Raw genomic sequence first — 22,405 nt, forward strand, 5'->3', positions numbered from 1 at the left:
TGGCCGTGGAAAACAAGGCGCATGAATATTTTCACTCCGCAGGCTCACAGGGTTACCTGTAAAGCGTGCAGGCTGACCCTGACAACTGGAATTCAGAAACGCTCTCATCATTTCAGATTAAAAGTCCTTTGATGCATTTGGATAGAAAACAATATTTATTTTAAGCAGAAACTCTGAATTTAGGAAAAACAATATTTCTCACTTGTTTTCATAATGATTGTTGTTTTTCCATTCCCTGAATTCTAGGATCTAAATTAAGATTTGAAAGGAAAAAAAAACCCCACCTATTTGCCTTTCGTTCGCCACAATAAAAGCCCCACGTTCTGTGGTTGAGAAGGTTGTAGGAAAACACTTTCAATGCGCTCAGCTTTTCAACACCAAACAAAATGCACTAAAGGACAAAACCCTCCTTTAATCATCCCACAAACAAAACGTAATCGCATGAATAGAGCATAAGCAACCTCCCCCTCCCCCCATCGCTCCCCGTAGAGCTGTAACTGGAAGCGATCAATAGTTTCCTCTGTGAGGATTTTCCCTGCCAATTAGCAGATTAGCTCAGGCGCTAAGTGCAGGAGACAATTAGCAGCAGAAACACAGGTGTTCTCGGCTAGATTTCAATAAGTTGATCTTACAACTCAGTCAGGGTGAACTGGAGTGAGACCGCTGAGGAGTGTTTTCTGCCGTGCTGTCTAAATCAGGACACCCCTAAAAAAATTGCCAAAGGCCGATTTCGTGTATCAAATAGCAAGTAATAAGGGGGAATTCCGACACAACATATGTTTTATTTAGTTTGAATGAGAATGGAGCTAATAAAACTACATTTGACACTGGTTATTGTTTAATAAATGATTAATGGGGTTTCAGCAGTTTTACATTCCACCAACACAGGGGTGGGCAAACTGTGGCCCGCGGGCTGGATCCGGCCCGCCTCCATGTTTGGTCCGGCCCAGTGAACAATATCAGGGACCCATGGTTTTTTTTTTAATCTGGCCACACGATCAAGACGTGACATTTTCTTCCCCCCTTCTGCAGTCTGTGCTCCAACCTGAAATCCTCTAAAATCTCTGTCAAACAGAACAGAAGACAGTCTTTCTTTTCTACGTCGCAGTTCTTCTTTTCTGGTTGATCTCATTCTTTTAGAGCCATCCTGCTGCCTTTTTTCAACAGCGCACCCTGTTCTGTGTCCTGATTGGCTGGAGACTCTGTCAATCAATCTCCTCAGTCTGTGTCGTGTCTCCTGTATAGAAACGCTGAGCACTTCAGATCTACAGAAATCTGTGATCGATCAGATCTTTGTTTTCATTCTAAGATCCTGGACCCAATTTCTATGAAGGTTTGAAAATTTAAACAAGAGAAAAGGGTGAAAAGTTTTACTGCCATAAACATCTGGAATCATTCTCTGTGGATTTCACTGATCACGGTTATTTTTAGAACGCAACTCCAGCAATAAACGAGGGAACTCTGCACTGGTGAAAAGGTAACAGATATATGTGTAGCTGCAACAGAAGACATAGAAATGAGCTTTTTTTTATAACTACAGGATGAGAAACAGACGTGAAGGACACAACAGCTGCTCAAACTGTGAGACGTGAGGAGCTGCAGCCCTTAAAGTCTTCATTAGGATTATTATGGGAGAAGATGGATAATTTGTTTTTTTTTTAAATGTATCAGTATATTTAAAAATTAAGTTATTTGGTCATTGCTTTATTTCATAAATGATGTTGTTTATTTCATTAAAAGGATCATGAATGAATGAAACTTTATTCATAGCACTTTACAATTCCTTGAAGGTACCAAAGGGCTTCACACTAAAAAATTGATCTAAAACGGGAACAAAAGTTTTAAACTAAAAATTCTAGAATATTCTGTTCTTGAATATAATTTTAAATCCAAATGTTTTCATCTACATTCCATGTTATATCATTCTCACTCCATGCATCTGCTCCTGGTCCGGACCTTCTTTCGAATTTTAGAACCCAATGTGACCCAATGTGGGTTAAAATGATTGCCCACCCCTGCAAACAGAACAATCTTTTAGCAAATCTTTGCCCTAAAATGTGTGCTGGAGTTATAACACAACCGTATGAAGATCCACAAACACTGTTCCTGGGGTACAACTGAGTGAAAACACGGCATATGTCTAAGTGAAAAGGATCTTTTCTTTTGTCAAAACAGCACGATCGACTTAAAGGATTAAAAAAAAAAATAAAATAAAAACTGGCTCTCACCTGAAGCTGAAGGACACCAGCAGGAAATCAGATGCATCAGAAAGAAAAACAAAATCAGTCCACACCTTCAAGTGTATTCATTTCAACAACTGTTGGTGGCACACCAAAAAAAAACCAACAACTCGCTCGTCCAGGCAAACATAGGCGAGTCATCGACATAAAGCCTGCACATTAGATCGCAAATTCATCGTTGTTGTGATTGTAAAAGTCGGTGCAAATTGCAATAAATGGTAATCTTAAATTTGAAGTAACCAATCAAATAAATTCCTTTATTCATTTGACTAATCAGACGGCCCCTTTCCTGTTGTTGACCAATCAGACGTAGCTCTTTTATGTTAGATGTTTGCCTCCCATTTGTAGTGTAACTTAAGTTATTTTGACTGTTATTTAAATCAAACTGTTGTAGTGAATTGTTTTTCTATTTGTTCATGTATCGCAAGTAATATCGTCATCGCAATATTGATTACTGATATCGCACATCACAAGTTTTCATCGTATCGTGCAGCCCTAATCGACATCATGTGACATCAGCGCCGCGGCAATCCCACAACGTTATGGCGATGCCCAATCAGAGGCACTGAGATAAAAGCTGACCGTCAATCTAGACTCACACTTTTGGTTTTTGATGCAACAAAAACTTTTCATGTACAGCAAAAAATGGTAACCAAATAAACTTCTGTGTTCTTTGCTGTACTTTTTAACACGTTGATGCTAAAACCTTTGCTCCATTAAAGACATTATTTGGTAAAATGTGAAAAAAGCTCTCTGTCTAAATACTCTCCCACTAGCTTACAGCCCCTCACACCCCCAACCTAACATTAGCGGTGCAGCTAAAATGGTGAGCAACATCGCAGCTATCCAGTCGTACAGGCTAGATCCAGATTCCAGCTCAGACGAGGAAAACAAAGACGTTCATGGATCAGAATGGAGCAGAGCAGGGAGCTTGTGGCCCCGCCCAGTGTATTTTCTATGTCACAAATACCATTTTTTTATACGGGACTTTTTTGTCTGCTCCGGATATACAACAGTTTGAATAAAGAAGTACTCAGAAATGCAAATTTAGGCTTAATTTTCTTTATAGAAAAAAGCCATGAAAAATATTTTTTTTCAAAAAGGGGCGGATCTTCAAGTTTTTGATGCTTCTGTACTTTGGCTGTATGAGGTCTGTGTACATCTGTATTTTCTTTTCTGCCGTTTGGATTTCACACTTTTTATATAAATGCTTCATGACTCCAGGATAGCGTCCACTTTGTGGAAGCTAATGGGGTTCCAAATAGACAAATAAACCTTTGTTGTTGCTTATCAATAAAATGTGTTCAAAATCCAGACATTGCGGTGTACCTTCCACATGCTGGCCTCCTTCCCGTACACCACAGCCATGTTGTTGACCTTGTTCTGCTGGATGCTCCTCTTCTCAGTGGCGTTCAGCTCCTCCGATACGAAGCCCATGAAGGAGTTGTCGGGCGTGTGAGCTGCGTGCGTTTGCGTGCGGTTAGTGGAGGCGGGAAAGTGATGAGCGGAGCGAGCGATCCGCACAAAGACAAGAAGGAAAGGATTTTTATTGCCAATGAGAGGAAAGCCAGGAAAGCAGCACGATACCACCGAGCGCCTCAGTTCAGCGGCTCACTGACTGTGATTATTGCCTCTCTAAGTATTATAAATAGTGACTGTCTGAGAGCCGGCTGCTGCTGGCTATGTAAGTCTGTGACGCCTAATACAGGGATTTATGTACTGAAATGGGTGATTTCAAGGACTTCCACATTCAGCGGTGTGCACCTTTCTCTGTTACTGCCATTTCGCTACATTTATTTCTAAACTCAAGCACTTATTTGCATCTTTTTGCAACTTTCAAGGTGGCACAAACTGAAGTGCACACATAAATGATGTCCCCACTGTTCCCTCACAACGATGGAGGTTGACTCACTCATTATACCTTTGCACAACGCACCGCTGCCTGTCTAAAAGTGAGGGATTTTATGTGGATATAATGATCCTCCTGCTGGGTGGCGGCTAAATAACTCTGTCGGGGCTGAAAATCAAAGCAGAAGAGACCCGGTAGTCAATGTCTCTGCTGTGAAGTGAGGAGACAGACAGCCATGAGGGCAGATCAGACATATTTTGTAACATCTAACACAAAACAGAGAAAATAAAGAACAGGTAAAGCTTCAAGGGGAGCTGCAGGCGGCGGCGGCGGCTGAAAATAGCAGCATCAAACACACTGCTCCAAATTAATGTGAGCGTGGAGCGAGACCTGTCAAAGAAAGGGAAAAGACTGGCTTGAAGTCATTTTAACATATTTAGAAGAACTGTCGGCGGATGACAGACCTGTGCGTGTTCATGTGAGTGCAGGAGAAATTAGAGCTTTTTCTGTGAAACAGAAGCCACGCCAAAAGGGTTTAGGGAGTGGAAAAAGAAAAAAGAAAGACGTGTGTTTGCTCTTACGGAACATGGTCATGTACTGTCTGGAGTTGAGGTTCCAGTAGCCCCAGTTGGTCCGGTAGCCGTGAAGGGTCGCGTACTCCTCGTGGTTGTAAGCCGGTTCGGTACCAAACGTGTCGATCACTCGTATGTGACATCTGTGAATTAGGACACAGCCAATCAGAACACACTCCTCCCAACTCCTCCCCCCTGGCGTTCCAAACAGGAAGTGGCTCCAAGAAGCCAAAATCCCATAGACTTCTATAGAGAAATAAATGGCTGTTACTCATTCTGTTGGTCAGTAGAAGCATTCTTGTTCTGATACCTTTTTTTTTTTAAACATTTTCTTTTTAATCCACTTTTTTCCCTGTAGATATTCAAGTTATAAACTGGCCAATCAGATGCCTCCAATAAAAGTAGGTGGAGCCTGCTGGTCCCCAGGTCCAACATTAAAAACCTGTGATTGATTTCATGTCAAGTGGTAGTGGTGTGGAATTCCAACAAGCTGTCTCCTGATTGGTGAGAGTGGTTGCTATAGAAACTCAGACCGATTCAAACCAATCATCTCTCACTGAAGATGTCTGAATTGACTACATTTGGTTGGAGCCAAAAGTCGCTCAGTCCAGTTCTCTGATACAGTAAATGCACCTGATGGATGTCAAGTGAATGTAAGTTACCGTGTCAGCTTTCTAAACTCAAGCACTGATGCCCAACCAGCTTTTTTCTATACGTCTGTGACAGAATTACCACCTTCTAGCCACTTTATTCCTGTGTTCAACACGATTTCAGGTGAGTCTTTCACAAAGGCAACCAGCGGACAGCAAACTTTTTTTTTAGTGTTGGTGCAAGAATAAAAACACAAAGTGAAACAAGATCCTAAAAGTAATTCAGCACAGAAAAGTGAAGAGAATCTTACAAAGATTTCTGCAGCTACAAGCAGAGATGTTTGACGTTACATGACCAGAACACTGAGACATTCCTCTAGTTCTGATGAGTCTGGGTGCAGACTGTAAGAATTGGGATGTGGGTCAAACCAATCCTGTCAGATGAAGGTGATGATGGCAGGATGGACTAAACTCAAACTGTGAAAGAGGTGAACAGAAAAAAAAGAAAAGAAAAGAGCACAGGAAAAAAAGACAAAAACTCAAGAATTTGTCAGGATTACAAATGAAACAGTATTAGTCATAGTGTCATTTTCCTTTGATCAAGTTTAAAGTTAAACAAAATACAACTGAATGACAGAGAAAAGATTTATGCAGTTTTGGTCATATGGGATTATTTTGCAAACAAAGAGATCAGTTTAAGGTCTGTTAAGGTTTACTTTAAGTGTTTGCTTCACTTCCTCTGTCAAATCTGATGATAAAATATCCCATAATGATCACAGACAGACTAAACGTATTACTGCAAACACATAAAATCCATAAAGTGTTTTAGTCTTGCTTGCAGTTTCAATATCTTAATAAATCTGATTAAAAACAAAACTTTTCAGCAACGACTTGTTTTAGGACAATAAATCTTAGAAATCTTGTTGATTAATTTGCTCTTGAAGAAGAAATCATATTTTTTTGCAATGTCTGTACCGAAACAAGTTTTTTAAAACTTTAGATAGGAAGTATTATTACTGTGAAATGAGGAATCAGACGGTGGAGTATTTACTTTTACCGTTAAACGTATTAGATCTGTCCAAACTAAATGAAAGACAAACATCAAGTTTGCTACTTTTCAAAAGTTTCTGTCAGAATGAAACTTTTGGGTTCTTGCCTAAAGAGCAAACAGACACTTTGGATTTCTGTTCAGCCAATTAGACAAAACGGATCCACTTCAACAGTTTTTTTTCCTTTTTTTTTAAAACTAAGGATCTGTTCACATTTTCTGGTCATATTTACTGGCCCTTTTTGTCAAAATTGAAATCCGAGACGGTGAGACAAATGTCCTTTTTCAGCACATGAAAGTCCTAAGTATCTCATTCTAAACGTGACGATAATCTAAATTCTAAATATAATGCTTCATTTTAATTACCGGCATTTAGTCTATTGCAAATATAAATAAACATTGTTCAGTATTTTTTTCTTATGCACCAAGAACAGAGTAAATCTGAAACTTGAAATCTTTCCACCATCAGTTTCACCTGGAGAAATACTTGTTTTGTGTTTTGTCCTTTTGTTTCTTTAACTTCTTTTCTATATTTCTACATCAACAAATCCCAACCACAGCCACGTAGCTCTGGTTCCTCCATGATTTTATTCCCCCCGGGACTGAAACTGTGGAGGAAAGGGTCTTAGAGTCGGAGCGGCTGATCAGAATTTCTATTGGAAGATCAGAGTCAGGGGCTAATCCGGGTTAAGCGGTTTTTGCTCCGGGGGTAAAGAAATGTGCAGCCGGCGAGCTTTTGCAGGATGTGGGGTAGGACTTCACCAATTACAAATAAATATTCAGGTATGTTGCAGGATTTGCTTTTATTTATTGGACAAAATTGAAAGGTTCTTACATTTTCAAAACACTTTTTTACATAAAAATATTTGCATTGCTTCAGAGTAAAAGTCCTAATAATGTTTTTATAGAAGAAGGTACCGTTTGCATGTGAGGTAACAGAATGGAAAATGACATAAAAACAGATAAATTATCGTAATTTATTTGAATAATGGTAGTTTTAATCCTTTAAAACAATAGATAACTCCTTTTTTTTCAGGACTCATCGCTCTTTCACTTGTTTTGCCGCTGTCCAACATTTTAGGTCAGTTGAGAATTACGCAGTTTACGCCTATTTTACGTAGTTTATACGCAACTATTACGTAAATCTCATGCAATGTGTGTGATTTTTGCAAGGTGCATACGCAAATTTGTGGCTCTCTACGACCGTTCTACGTAACGGACTTTTCACTATTATGTACGGACTTTTAAATGCATATACGCCGCAGATATCACGTTGAAATTATGTAACTGATGCACAAATAATTACTGTGTAGCTTTACGTTGATTTATGCGTGGTTTATTCATACTTCTCCCATAGTTTTAATGGGGTTCATTTGTGATACATCTGTGAAAATTACACGTACAGACAACAACTTCTCACTTTTTTCATGTATAATCACGTATGACCGATTATCATCCATGTAATAAACATGTAATGTATGTGGTGGCTGTATGACGCGGCCTTTACTAACAGCTAGAATGTGGTGAAAAGACACCATACGACAGCATCACCCATACGTCATAACAACTTACATTGTCCTCTAACTACGTTTACTTTGGCACCAGGCGTTCAAGCAACCACTTCCACTGAGAAGTCCATGTAAACGAGCGTATGTGAGAGTTTCGGGTTTCTGCATTCAAAACTCTCGCATTCATGCGTCCTTACGCATGTCCGATTTGGGGTTTCCGGAACAATATGACACCAAGTCTTTCATGTATCGGAATAGAGCTGTAAAAAAAAAAAAAAAATCCTGGAGCGAGGCACCGCTTTTAAGATCTTTAACTTCCAACTGTAAGTCCGTGCACTGGCATCGGACAGCAGCAGTCCAGTGTGAACACCGTGTGATAAAAGCACGTTCAAGAACCCGCGCCCGGTTTGTACATGGCATCACAAATACTTCAATACGCGTTCCGTTTTCATGACGTCCCTTGAGGTGGTTGTATGAGCCGTAAGGGAACTTTGAGACACACCTGATGCTCCTCTTAACATGTGTCCGCTCCTCTCTACAACCCTCCACAGATGTGGAGAACCCAAAAACCCAGATCTATTGGTCAACCCACCCATATGGGTGACTAAGGCTTATCTTGCTTGGATGTGGACTCTGGGAGTCAGATCCACCGTCATCTACAGGTCTGTTCATCGGATGCGAGGCTGTGATCTTACCTGCATCCTCACAGTTCCAGAACGCAGTGGAAGGCCTAACAGGTTGTCGAACAAGAGCAATAAATAAATATGGATGTCGGAGGGGACATAAAACAAAGGTAATTAAAAGGAGCAGAGAGGGGCAAAGCTGTGTGATTAACGACTCTTTGCAGCGAACAAGACTCAATGAGATCATGCTGGCTGAGAGCGGGCTGGATGGATTTGTCATTGAACCATCCTGAACATCTGGGCTGTTTGACACAGAAAACTGCAGGACAAGAAAATACATATTCAGTTTTCTTCATGTAGTTCAGTTTAATACCAGATGCTCTTCCTCATCTAGCACACTTCAAATCTAATAAAAGGTCTTCTTCTAAATACAAATATACGCTTATTCATGGAGAACAGCTAAAGAGCATTGTTTGATGCGAATAGATAGCCTTTTGTGTTATATTGAACAAATCCAACAATCTATTTGCTGCTGGGAGAACAGAAGACTCCCTAAAAAATCCAGACCGCACAGCAACCGTGCAGCAGAGAAATGCTGAACTCAGCAAACAATTAGGCGACAACTGCTGGTTGGCTCCGGCGGAGAACGTGAGCCGGTGTGCAATTTTCAGCAAATGTAAGACAAGAGAAATGGGAAAAATAATGGTTGTTTGCTGGAAGAATAGCTCCCAGGATGACAGAAATGCCTTTTTCTCTGGCTTATAATTGGATTTAAAAAAAACATGCAGCAGTTTTTTAGAGATTTATCCCAAACATCTACTATCTCTGCCCTTCTTTGCTTAGTCTTGACATTATTATTTTCTTTTTTTCTTTTGCAAAGTTATTGGTCCTTGACAGGTTTTAAATGATCACTAATGTTCTGTTTTCATCTGCCCTCCCCTGTTTCGTCAGTTTTCATGCCTGGAGCAAAAACTAGAAAGAAAACAAAAAGTGGAACACAACAGTAGACAAAGACGCCAATTTATCGACACGAGCGGAACGTCAGGCTGTTTTTCAGGCACCAAAGAAATGAGGGTGTAGTTTCTGCAAAAACATGAAAGATCTGTTTTTTTTAATTAACTCTGGCACTCAAAATCCTCCCTTTTTGTTTCCTTTGGTTATTTTTCTCTGTCTCATTACTTTCATGGCCTAATTCCTGAGCTTTCAAGTCCATGAGCACACCGTTGCACCAGCATAATCAAAGAACGTCCATCTAATCTGCTTTTTGGTTTTTTTGCTGATGTTTTCTATGCAAATCTTTTTCTTTTTGTTGCGGTTTGCCTGAGCAGCAGTCCTCCTGATGGGAGTGAGCCCAAGGCTACAAGAAAACTGCCGTAATGAGCTGCTGGGAGCCGCACGTGCACGCGTTAGTGCACACGCAGGTGAAGCTGTCAGCATCTCTTCTACAGGTATTTTCCCCGTTTGTGCGGTTGTAATCCTTTGCACCGTGCAGAGTAACGGTGCGTTTGGAGGTAAAACCACTCTGCCACATCACCATCTTCAAAATCGTGTGCGTTGTTTTTTTAATCTCTGCTCCTAATGATCCTTTAATGGGTTGGAAACGAGCGCCTCGAGGGAGGAGGAACATGTGTGTGTTTGTGTAATTTAACAAGCTGAATGAGTTACACACAGTCAGCCAGAAAGAGACAGGTACACCTTATTACCCTCATTAATTAATCTATAAACTAAAGCGCACCCCCCCACACACACACTCACACACGCACACACACACACACACACACCTACACACACAGGTGAGCAGGTAAAACAGGAAACTCAGCTTCACTCACTTGTGTTTCTTGAGTGACAGGCCCATGTGCTGCTTCATCTGCTGCAGGCCATGGTAGTCGGTGTAAATGAGGTCAAAGGGCAACGGACCGGTGAGTGGACAACTTCCTCTGCCAGGGGGCACGCCAAGGAACCTGCAACACACATTTAATCCATAATGCAGGCGGGCGACAAAAAAAAAGCAGGAGAGCGTTGACGCTGCATCTGACGGTGACTCGGAACACAACACTGGACTTTGGTTGCTGTCACAGGCGGACAGGTGGAGATGTTCAGGTAAGAAGAGTTCAGGTGTTTGGAGGTGAAAGATCCATGTCTGAATCCGACCTGAATTCTCACAGAGCAAAGGCATCAAAATCAGCAGAAGTCAAGGTAAAGAACAAATACAGTAAGTGATCTGGTCCTGAAAATGTTCTACACAGTTTGGATTGTAGATCAGTGGTCCCCAACCCACCGCCCCGCGGACCCTGCCTTGCTCTCTACTGGACTCCCCCCGCGTCAGGCGGGTGGCTGCCTGAAGCTTGAGGCAGGTTTCCCTTGGGGCCCTAGTTTGTGTCTGGGGTCGGGGTACGCTCAGAACAACTGGATGGTGGTCAGCTGCTTGTCTGGGGCTGGGGAGGGCTCTTCGTTGGGAGGGGCCTTGTGCTGAGGACGCCAGTTCTCTGGATGGGCAGGATCTTTCGGTCTCCTTTCCCCTTTGACCCCCTGCTACATGGCGCTGGGGGCTCCTTGTGAATGTCCTTCCGGTTTTTGTCTGGGGAGCTGACAGTGGATGGATTCCCTCAATCTGCAATCCCATTCCAACAAGAAATGCGTACAAACATAATTAATATAAATAAAGTTTAACCTCAAATACAGAAGGGGTTTATATAAATATACACCCCCTGAATCAGAAGATGCATTATCTGTCCAACACAAAAAGCCTTCAGCTCTGATCTGTCTGGACAGGACAGGTAAGGGAGAAAAAATAAAAATGGAACGTCCTATTGTTGTCTGCGTATCGTGAAGTGTTCGGATGAGAAAAGTCTCTCTTCTAATAGGTTAGACTGGACAAACTCCCAACAGCTGAGGAATCTCCACAAAACTATATACAGAAACTTCAGAAACACAATCTACTGAGCTGCGACAATATGATTCAACATGCAGATTGCATTCTGGTCCATAAAATCCTTCACAGTCTGGCTCCTCCCCCATTTAAGGAATTTGTCAAAAAACAAACAAAAAAAAAGACAAAACAGAAGCACCAAAGCAATTTCGAGAGGTGACTGATAAATCCTGCCAGAAAAAGCAGCTTTGGACAGACTGTTTTCTGCTTTCCGGCCTCTCAAACTTGGAACACAGTCCCAAAAGGCATTCCACTGCTCCCCACACTTCCATCTTTCTCAAAACAATTAAGGTCATGGCTGCAGGATAACCAAACCTGCACTCACAACTAACACTAAGAAAAATGCCAGAAAACTGTTTCCTAAACAAACGTCAAAATAAAGCAATGAGAGGAAAAAAAGTGGCCATAGTTGTCTTAGTATTGTTCTGATTTTGGCGATGTTTAGGATGTACACCGTGGGGAACTAAGTATTTTTAAACCTTTTAAACTAAATATGTTATGTTAATTTTATTTCATGCAATTTCATGTTAATAATGTACTTTTTATTTTATTCTAGTTACATTCTCTGGGTTGCTGGCCATGGTCAGCATGGGACAAAGGATGAAAATTAGCTAAGGCTATAATCCATCATATTTAGTTATTTATTTAGAGCACTTCAAATTGTTTTTTGTATGCATTGTCCCTTTTATTAAATAAATAAATACAAAAAAAGAAAGAAAAAAGAAATACTAATACAAATGTTGAAATCCAGCAGAACAGCAGCATCTATGAGCTTTTCAGCCATAATGGCCTTAATGAACAAAGTGTATCTGTATCCAGGCTGGGCCTTTAGATGATGCTTTTCATCTTTTTGCGTTTGCTGCATGGCCGTAACCACAGAGGATCTAGATAAGCATCAACGCTATCTGAAGGGCTCCGAGCAGAAGATCTGCTTCGATAAGACTTAAGGGGAGGATTTGGTCAAATCTCTCCTTTTCCAGCTCCACACTTATTATTTACAGCTGGGAGGGTTTTTCATGCTAAAATTCTGGTTTAAAAGATTAAAATAATGCAGTTCATATAGTATCAAAATTCAAGTAAATCTGTGGTTTTAACGTATGATTTAAACAGTTTTATGGCTTCTATAAAAAAATAATGGGATCAGACAGAGTCTGCATCGTTGAACAGGAACATACATATGTGCAAAAAGCCACCTTATCAGATTCTCAAACGCGGTTTGCCCTGAAAAGTTTCATTTTTAACTTCTTTCTTTTTTTAGGGAAGATGTGCGTCTGTGATGAATGCGGCAGGAGGAAAAACCACATGAGAAAGAAATGTGGACATTGTGAGTTTCAGGGCAGATTTGTGAGATGTGGGTGCTGCTGCACGCCTTTCTGCATCACACATGGCAGCCGTCCCAGACTGGGACAGTGCCATGCACGGCCACACTGGAGTCCAATTACCAGAGGTTCTCTGATCTGCTGGCTGGTCACTAGTCTAACAACTCTTTGAATGAAGGCTGCACGAACGGAGGCCAAGTCTTTTCAGAATCCGAGTTAAAGCTCCACATCACACAAGACACACAAGGAATTGTTTTGACAGAAACAATAATGTGCAACTGCTTTTTAAGATGCATGTGGTTTTAATAATGTTTGTGTATCTTTTGTATTGAAACGTGCTGCCTCTTGTCCAGGGCTCCCTTGGAAAAGAGGTTTTTTAATCTCAAGAGGACTTTCCTGGTTAAATAAAGGTTAAATAAAAAAAAGAATAATAATAATAATAATAAATTTTATTTAGAATGCGCTTTACATTTTAGATAAAATCCCAAAGCGCTAAAAGCGCTAAAAAAAAGAAACTGTGGATGTGCACTGACATGAGAGCAACAAACAGCAGGAAGAAAAAGGAAGGGGATGTCCTAATGCTCTGTCAGGTCATCCTTTCTTTCAGGTGGACCAATGTGTCCTTTGTTGAACTCAGAGGGGATTTAACACCAGCCGAATAATGCAAACTATCACAGCGAAGGAGCTGCAGTCTGCACCAAACAGCCCGATGTGAAAAGGTTTGAAAAAGAAAATAATGAAAAAAAATCGGTCCTGTTATATATAAAGGTCTTCAGGAAAAACCAAAGATTGCTAAAGGGGTTAAAATTACATGCAGATCAAAAATATTTGGAATTTTTATACCTAACCAGTCAAACTTACTGAAACTGTATGGTAAAAATGAGTTAAAAATGCTTGTTAAACAGACATTGCATTTGTTTTATACATAAAAAACAACAAATTCAGAAATCCAGAATGTTTTTTTATGTGTGCTTTTGTTGAGTATATTGATCCAGAGTGTTTCCACACACAGAAAAGCAGAAAATGAGCAGTAAAAACTGTGTATTGATCATGTGGAACTAACGTTTCTTACATTACCCACACGTGCAACTGTGTGCAGATGTGTCTGCCATGTGTGAGGAATACAAAGGACTTCATCTCATTCTGTCTCACTTCTTCTTTATTGTTTGATCTGTGTCTTGCTTCAGGGTTTCAACCAATTTTCTTTAAAGATACAGAAATATGTTGTGGATTTCATTTCTATGTACTGTGTAGCAGTGGTCCATGGGACCGTTGGTACTGGGCTGCAAAGAAAAAGAACCTACCCAATACCTAATTGTATTTCTAACCTGGTTCTGAAGGATGTTTTATTTCGAAAAACTGCTGGATTATCTCCACTAATGACTAATGAGCTTATCTAACACTACAACTATATGTTTAAATAGTCCAGCAGATGGGCTTCATCCAGATGAGTGGAAGAAACACGTGAAAGTGAAAAAGACAATACTGCCTCTCATAAATAACATGTAGACTTCATAAAGCAAGTCTTACAATTAACAGCTACACGAACACCCGTTGGACCGATCAGCAGTGAAACAAACAAACAAAAAAATCAAACGAAAATTACAACAGAAATTCAAATGAACACTTATTTGCAGAAAGAAAATTGAAATATGTTCTGCAATATTGGCATGTTGTGCAATTCATCCTCATAAATAATATAGTTAACAGAACAAAATAATGTACAAAACTGATATTCTCGTAAATGTGTCCGTCTGGCGGAGCAGATATAGGTGCAATTAGACAGACAGACAGACGGACAGACATATTAATTGTCCACTGGGGAAAGTTGTTTTCATAGTAAAACATTTCTTCATAAGCTACGGAATTATGGTATTCATGCATTTGCCTTTAGTTTGTTTGATTTTTGATAAAACAATGTATGGCGTATGTCTCAACCATTCAGAAAGCAACAAGAAATTACTTTTGCGCTGATCAATTTCCCATTTCCACGTGGATTATTACCGACATCTGTAGCTTGTCAGATGTAATTAAATAGATGGAAATAAAATGCCCCATCACAATGCGTAATGACGCACAATGGCTGATCTTGCGCTCTTAGAAGATGTGGCAAATGGAAGAATTCGGAGTGAACGCCTCTTTAGACAGCAAATGAGGACGAGTGGCTTATGATCCGGTTCAGACTTCCTCGAGCCGTCCTGTTGGAGCTCTGCGGGCTTTTGGGGGTGTGTCACCCCACACTCAGACGCCACTCCACTTAAAAGGGATTCCCCAATTATTGCCGCCAGTCCCCCCCCCCCCCCCACCCGTGGCAGACACACTCTGGCGATGCAGCGCCAGACGTTTTTTTGCCTCGACTTTGATGTCCGACCATTTCTTTTTTATTTCGGCCACGGTCCGAGGTTGTGACAGGACAGAATCCCACACTGTGCCCTCCAAACAACACTTTTCTCCACTTTTCCACCTTGCCAACGATAACTTCTACTTCACATTGAGTGAAGTCACGTTTTTTTGATTTCCTCTCCGTGTGTGCCATGGTTTCGCAATTAATGAATATTCATTTGTGGGCGTTTCACGGACTATTTATGGGCAACTATGGGCGTGTCATGAGGCCGCAAAAGCTGCGCTGCATTTAAAATCGGTTGTGAACTATTAAGGAAAAGATGCGTAGGATGTGCGTGCGCACGGTTTTATAACTCCGAATATTTCTGTGCGTACGCACGCCCTATGTTTCATCCGTACGCCACTTCTGACGCAAATCCTACGCAAAGTTTTATAAATGAGGCCCCAGGTCTTCAAAATCTACCAAACATTTGTCTGATCCGATATCTGGTGAGGTGTAGTAGTACTATCTATCACATGCTTTCCTTCTCTGTGAGCTTCCATGATGAACATCAGAAAATGTTGCTGCCCCTGAGATCCTTCCCTAAGACCTTTGTTCCCAAGTCTGTAACCGTCCTGTATCTGTGTGTGATTGAATATTTAAAAAATGAAAACACTCCAGGGAAAATCCCTGCTGTCAACTAAAATGGTTATGTGGACCCCCCCACATACAGTAAACCCCCACAAAATAACCCAATCATCCATGAGATCATCTGCTCCCACGCCTGGCTTCTGCATCTTTTGGAGCTCTGTAAATTGCCTGTGTACACATTCAAATAATCAGTTTGCATTGCCTCACAGTCCCCTTCATATCTGTGTGTTTGCTGGAGAAGGACCTCTTAAACCCACAGTGACACATTTCCAGGTACCTGCGTGCGCACAAACCCCCATGTGCACCAAAACACAGCCGTGTGTGGAAGAGGCAGCTGACAGGCCCCAGCTATCAGCCACGGCAGGGTGTACCAGATAAGGACGCCGCGAGGCATCATAAACACCGGTGCGCCCAGACTGAGGCATGAATCGCAGATGAAAGGGGGAAGAGGTAAGACTTCAACATCCGTGTCGGCGAGAAATCAAATTCCTTGAAGAAGAGCTGCGGAGAAGCGGTGGATCGGGGCGAGAAGTTTCCGGTTTGCTGACAGACTGAGAGATGAAAAAATCCTGAACAGCGCAGAAAAGCAAAGGAAAATAGGACAGTTTGTACCTCCAGAGTCTGTCAGATAAAGACGTTTACTCTCACAGACACAAACAACCTGAGCGCCGGGCTTCGTCCCCGAAGACATCCGGCTGCCGGCTCCTTTCCCTGCGTCAGCAACTTCTGATCTAATCTCACTAAATCAAGAAAAATAGGAGGCAGCATTGCTCAAGACAGGGCAAGTCAGGGGAATTGAAGATGCTCACTCCAACACCGCAGGTGTTACGCCGCCCAGCACACACAGACATATGATCCCGCATCTGTTTGGGGATGGTTGTGTAAGTACGACGGCAGATGTATACATCATCCTGCTCTCCCACATGGTGCACATCAGAGAAATTCGGTTTGCGACCTGCCTCCTGCGCTCTGAAGGAATAACACAGAAGATTCGGTGCCGGCAGATGCCTCTCACTGAAGTGTGAGGTGGACTGTGCACGAAGGAACGCTATCATCTGGAACCAAGCGGACGTGTTCATCCGAAGTCCACGTTCTTCCTCACAGAGACGCTAAAGGAAGAGGGGGACCTCGTTACCATCGCAGCACTGACGGGAAGGAAGGAAGGAAAGAAGGAAGCAGTGGTCCATGGGACCGTTGGTACTGGGCTGCAAAGAAAAAGAACCTACCTACTACCTAATTGTATTTCTAACCTGGTTCTGAAGGATGTTTTATTTCGAAAAACTGCTGGATCATCTCCACTAATGACTAATGAGCTTATCTAACACTACAACTATATGTTTAAATAGTCCAGCAGATGGGCTTCATCCAGATGAGTGGGGGGCGCGAGACGAGCCAGAGGTAAGATCGACAGTCAAGTGCAGGAGCAGGAAGAGACTCTGACACAACTCATCAGTATGACCAGGGGCCTCATTTCTAAACGTTGCGTACGCACAAAAGAAGGCGTACGCCACTCTCTACGCAATAGTTGAAATTTATAAAAAGCAAACTTGACGGGGAAATGTGCGGTCCTTCACGCAAGCTCTGACCCAGGCGTACGCACAAAAACGGGTGAAATGAGAAACGGCGACACCGTCGGCAGATGGAAGAAACACGTGAAAGTGAAAATGACAATACTGCCTCTCAGAAATAACATGAAGACTTCACAAAGCAAGTCTTACAATAACAGCTACATGAACACCCGTTTGATCGATCAGCAGTGAAAAAAAACAAAAAAAAATCAAACGAAAATTACAACAGAAATTCAAACGAACACTTATTTGCAGAAAGAAAAGTGAAATATGTTCTGCAATATTGGCATGTTGTGCAATTCATCCTCATAAATAATATAGTTAACAGAACGAAATAATGTACAAAACTGATATTCTCGTAAATGTGTCCGTCAGGCTGAGCAGATATAGGTGCAATTAGACAGACAGACAGACGGACGGACAGATTAATTGTCCACTGGGGAAAGTTGTTTTCATAGTAAAACATTTCTTCATAAGCTACAGAATTATGGTATTCATGCATTTGCCTTTAGTTTGTTTGATTTTTGATAAAACAATGTATGGCGTATGTCTCAACCATTCAGAAAGCAACAAGAAATTACATTTGCGCTGATCAGGAAGGAACTTCAGGAGGCGTGATGCTGACCATCGACCTTCCAAGGCTGCAGCTCGTCTGCCTAAATGAGTTCAAGGTCACAGCGGTAACTGGACTTGCTATAATCTGAAAGAGCATGACAAACTCGGAAAACCCGCTCCGGTGTTTTTGGTGTTTTTAACATGCTGTTGTGGGATTTTTCCTGACATATATGGAGAAAAAGAAGAGTGTATCTTTATTCAACTTGTGATGAATAGGGAGCAGATGAAAAACTGCAGTTAGGTTCTTCTGTTATCAGACACGGTTGTGACGTCTGTCGAAACATGTCAGAAATGTGACAAAGAAGTCAGTTAATAATCCAGACACTTTGAACTTTAACGGACTAAAGATCGTATCTGTTGAAAATACACTGGGCGGGGCCACAAGCTCCCTGCTCCGCTCCATTCCGATGCATCCACTTTTGGACAAATAGATCCATGACCGTCTTTGTTTTCCTCGCCTGAGCTGGAATCTGGATCCAAACTGGACGGCAAGTGTTTCTTGCGTTTGTCATTCACCGATATGCGCAGATGTCCCTCGAGGGTTTTGGCTGATTACACAGTTTATGCGTATTTGACATAGTTTATACGCAGTTATTATGTAAATCCAAAATAATTGTGCGTGATTTTTGCAAGATGCATACACAGAGATGGGGCTTTCCCATAACTTTTATGTTGCGTATACGGCGCACATGTTACTTTAAGATTACATAATTGAAGCACGACGAGATAATCACGCACGGTTCATGTTCTACATTGATTTACGTGTTCTTTCATGTACTTCTTCCGTGACTTTAACATAAATCATTTGTGATCATCTCTAAAAATCTTACGTAAAGAAAACAACTTTTCTCACTTTTTCCATGCATATTGACGAATGACAAATTTTCAACCATACAATATACACAAAATGTCCATCGTGGCAGCGTGGGGCTGCCTTAACATTAGTTTGGGGATGTGAGGGGCTGTAAGATAGCAGAAGAGGATGTAAACAGCAGCAGGGAGGGAAAAGGGGGCGGCGTTGCTCTGCGCCAACAGTCCTGCCCACAACTCAGAGATGAGTTTCTGATCAATTCCTGTCGCTCTGCAGAAAGAAAACAAACTTTTGCATTTTCGATTTTGGCTAAAAACGTCCGAATCCTGATCAAAAGACCGGATTGAAAAGAGAGGATCGTAGCGGGACTTGAATGCATGAGAGTCTGTGTGAAATCAAACACGTGTCCTTCTCAAACAACACAGCCAGGGACATTCCTGCTGACATGTTTACAGTCAATGACACAACTATTTATTGATCTATAAATGATCAGCAGACGAACTGTTACTTTAAGATATTGTCCATCCTAACCTAAAACCCAACATGTATTATCTAATTACGTATCTTCAGCTGAAAAACCATTAAAGTTGATGAATTTTAGTCCAAAAAAGAAAAAATTAGTGTAAAAAAATCTAACATCACCCAGTGAGAAGCATTTATTTTTAATTGACATTTTAATTGGTTTTTGCTTCAAAAATTAATTATTTACAAATGTTACTTGAGCTAATTGCCAGAATTAGTTGAATAAAGCTGTGGTGTTTTTTTTATTACGAAAAACCTTTTTTTTCTCAACCAGAACATCCATTAAAAACAAACCTTTTTGTCACCAATTGGATTGTTTTTAATTTTTTTTTAGTTTGGTTCAGTTTATCTACACAGAACCGACTCCCAAACCAGGATGTTTCCAGTCACTTCGCCATGAAAACAAATCAAAACTGAATTACAAGAAAATCCATTTCATTACAAGTAATCCAAGGTTGTTGTAACCAAGTAGTTTTTTTTTTACATTTGCCTTTATAGGCAACACGTATTACAATAAAGGGAAGTGAGTCTGAAGCGTTTTAAAATTATGACAGGAGTCAAAATTTAAAAAATCTATATTTTTAACAGCAGTGTGTTTTCGGATTAATAGACTGATTTATTGATAAAAACAAAGGAAAAATTCTCAAAAATTGGATTAACTGGTTGAAAAGGAGTGGGAGGAAGCAAATTTCCATAATCCCACCACACAGGTTTATTTACCTGAGGGACCGGCAGAGTCAAACTCAGATCTGGACGTTTAGAGCAGATTTAAAAATTGTAGCATTTTGATGAGACATTCACTTTAAAAGAAATCTATATTTCTTTAAAATCTTTATTTTTTCTTTAGAACAGCTGAGTTTGGTGTAACTTCATGTCTAAACACAGGATGCTGAAGCGGCTGCTGGAACAGTAACCGTGCAGAAACGCTACAAATAAGAAATGTCAAGACGCTCCACAGGTCTCTGTCACTTGAATCTGCTGCGTCATCTGCAGACCCACCGAGGGGAATGAGGAAGACGAAGGAGGAAACCACAAACAGATGTAGATGTGAGGAAGGAGACTGACATCTAAATCCACACTATTCGTCTCTCAGCCTCATTCCTAGGTTGGCTGCTTTAAATGGGGGCAGTTTTTTCCTGCAGGGGGTAAAGAAATATCATGTGAGCATCGTACGGGCTAACGCCCGTGGTGCAAATTTAAAGGGGGCGGCGCTTGGAAACAAACAAACAAAATCAGCCCCACCATTGATTTTCTATTACCAGTGATGTCACAAAGTTTGGAACGGCTTGAAACCTGCGTAAAAGGGGAGGGGTGGAGGGCGCAGGCTGCGAGGTCAAACGGCGCACGGAGCGCAGCCTTGATTGCGGAATAACTGGATCATTGCATGCTCATGCTTTTAATGTCAGTCTTTATCAACTACGGTAGACATTTTTATTACGTGTCTTTTTTTTCATATCAAATGTATTTTTGAAGTATGCCTTTCATTTAGTTGGTGTTGACATTAAGGGTTTTTTTGTATAATATTTGTATAATTTTGACATATTTTTATGGAGAGCAAAATATTATACGTTATTTAAGGTTTAACTTGATTCCTTCTGGATTAATATTCCTGTTTTATTCATATTTATGTTCAAAAAGTTACGTTTCAAAGGTTTAAAAGTTTAGCTTTAGTGTGTTCAGTAAATGTTTTTCTTGTTCGGCCCAAAACCTAAAGCGTGTTTTGGATTGAAACCCCCCGTGCGACTGTGTTTGACACCGCTGTGATATACGACTCTAGAAAATTGAGGCATTTTTTCGTAAAAGGCTAAATAAAAATAGGGAACACAACAGGATGTCATCCAATTGTGTGCGCCGGGGGGGTGGGGGGGTGAGTTAGAGTTGAACCCCCAATGACATCGACCATCATACTGTGTAAAGGCTTCGTCCAAGCACCAGCATGGGGGGTTGACCCGTACAGGTGAGGCTCATGGCGATCAATAACAGAGCCGTGGAGCAGTTCTGATCCAGATTCCAGCTCAGACCAGGAAGACGTTCACGGATCCGTTTGTCTGCAGGTGGATGCATCGGAATAGAGCGGGGAGCTTGTGAGCCGCCCCGCGTATTTTCTACAAAACAAATCTAATCGTTTTTCAAAGGCATTTTTGCATCTGCTCCTGATTTACAACGATTTGAATAAAGAAATCCTCAGAAATGGCGTCTCTCAAGCTTGAATTTCTCTAATGTATTTTTTCCACCGGGGGAAAAAATGCCGCAAAAAAAACACAATTTTCATCAAGTCTGTAAACAGAACTGACAGTTATTTAAAAAATGTCAAATAAAATTCTTATAATCTCAGTTTAGCATCCAATTTGATTTAATTGCTTTTTCCTCATTTCATTAATAAGAAAAGAGGTGGTGGTGACAGTGACCCATAAGGAGGAGGCTGTAACGCCTAATGAATCAACATCTCATGACAGATTCTGTGATCACATTAGGAAGATAATCTAAGATTTGCTGCTCGGTTTAATAAAATAAATCAGAGAAGATGGAACTATTTTGATATTGTTTAAGTCCGCGGCTGCAGATTTTCTCAAACGTGCGTCTCTGCTTACGCTGCAGGTGCTGCACATGAATTTATCAGTGGTGGTCATGCGTTGCTGCACTGGGAGCTAATTAAAAACCATAATGTGGTTCATAATCTTTCAAGCTGGGGTTCATTATTCCCTTTAGCCAATAATGGCTGTAGTTCTGTCCGCTGCTCTGACATTATGTCAGATCTTTTTCAAAGCTGCTGCTTTCATGGAGACTCGTGAGCTTTGTTTCCACAATAAAGAGGACCAAAACACTTTGTGGTGGAGTCAAATTAGAAATGCAAGTTTCAATTAATGTATTACAAAGATGTGGAGTAAAGTGGAATAAGGTTTTTTTACAAAAACAAAATTGTTTTAAACTTGTTAGAAGCATTTATGATTCTGCTAAGTAACAGTCAAACCTGATTCCAAAAAAGTCACTAAAGTATCCATATTTTCTGTTTTATCAAGTAGAATGAGCTGACAAATCTACAGTCTTTACTTTTTAACTTCTGATATCTGTCGTCTAATCTGTTGCTCTAAATTTAGCTCTTCTAGTCATTTCTCAAAGCGGCAGAACTGCTGTAAGCGCGCATGTCAGTCACTTTTGATGTGAGGATATTTATATTTGTACTCTTTTTTTTTTTTTTTTTTACCCGAGGACAACTTTAGGAATAGTAAACCAGGA

At 40.9% G+C, this 22,405-nt stretch overlaps 1 protein-coding gene across 3 annotated transcripts in view; it reads right to left on the reverse strand.

Annotated features, from left to right (window-relative positions):
• LOC101173907 (alpha-1,6-mannosylglycoprotein 6-beta-N-acetylglucosaminyltransferase B) overlaps positions 1-22,405 on the reverse strand; it is a 169,874-nt gene that overhangs the window by 23,225 nt on the left and 124,244 nt on the right. For all 3 annotated transcript variants that reach the window (XM_078954488.1, XM_078954487.1, XM_078954486.1), the window contains 3 exons: positions 10,260-10,391; positions 4,671-4,804; positions 3,570-3,700 (listed from right to left, as the gene is read on the reverse strand). In XM_078954488.1, the coding sequence (XP_078810614.1) occupies positions 3,570-3,700; positions 4,671-4,804; positions 10,260-10,391 (397 nt within the window). The remainder of the gene's footprint in view (positions 1-3,569; positions 3,701-4,670; positions 4,805-10,259; positions 10,392-22,405) is intronic.

The sequence above is a fragment of the Oryzias latipes genome, chromosome 1 (assembly GCF_053564925.1).
Source record: "Oryzias latipes strain Hd-rR chromosome 1, Olatipes_Hd-rR_3.1".
Classification (NCBI taxonomy): domain Eukaryota; kingdom Metazoa; phylum Chordata; class Actinopteri; order Beloniformes; family Adrianichthyidae; genus Oryzias; species Oryzias latipes.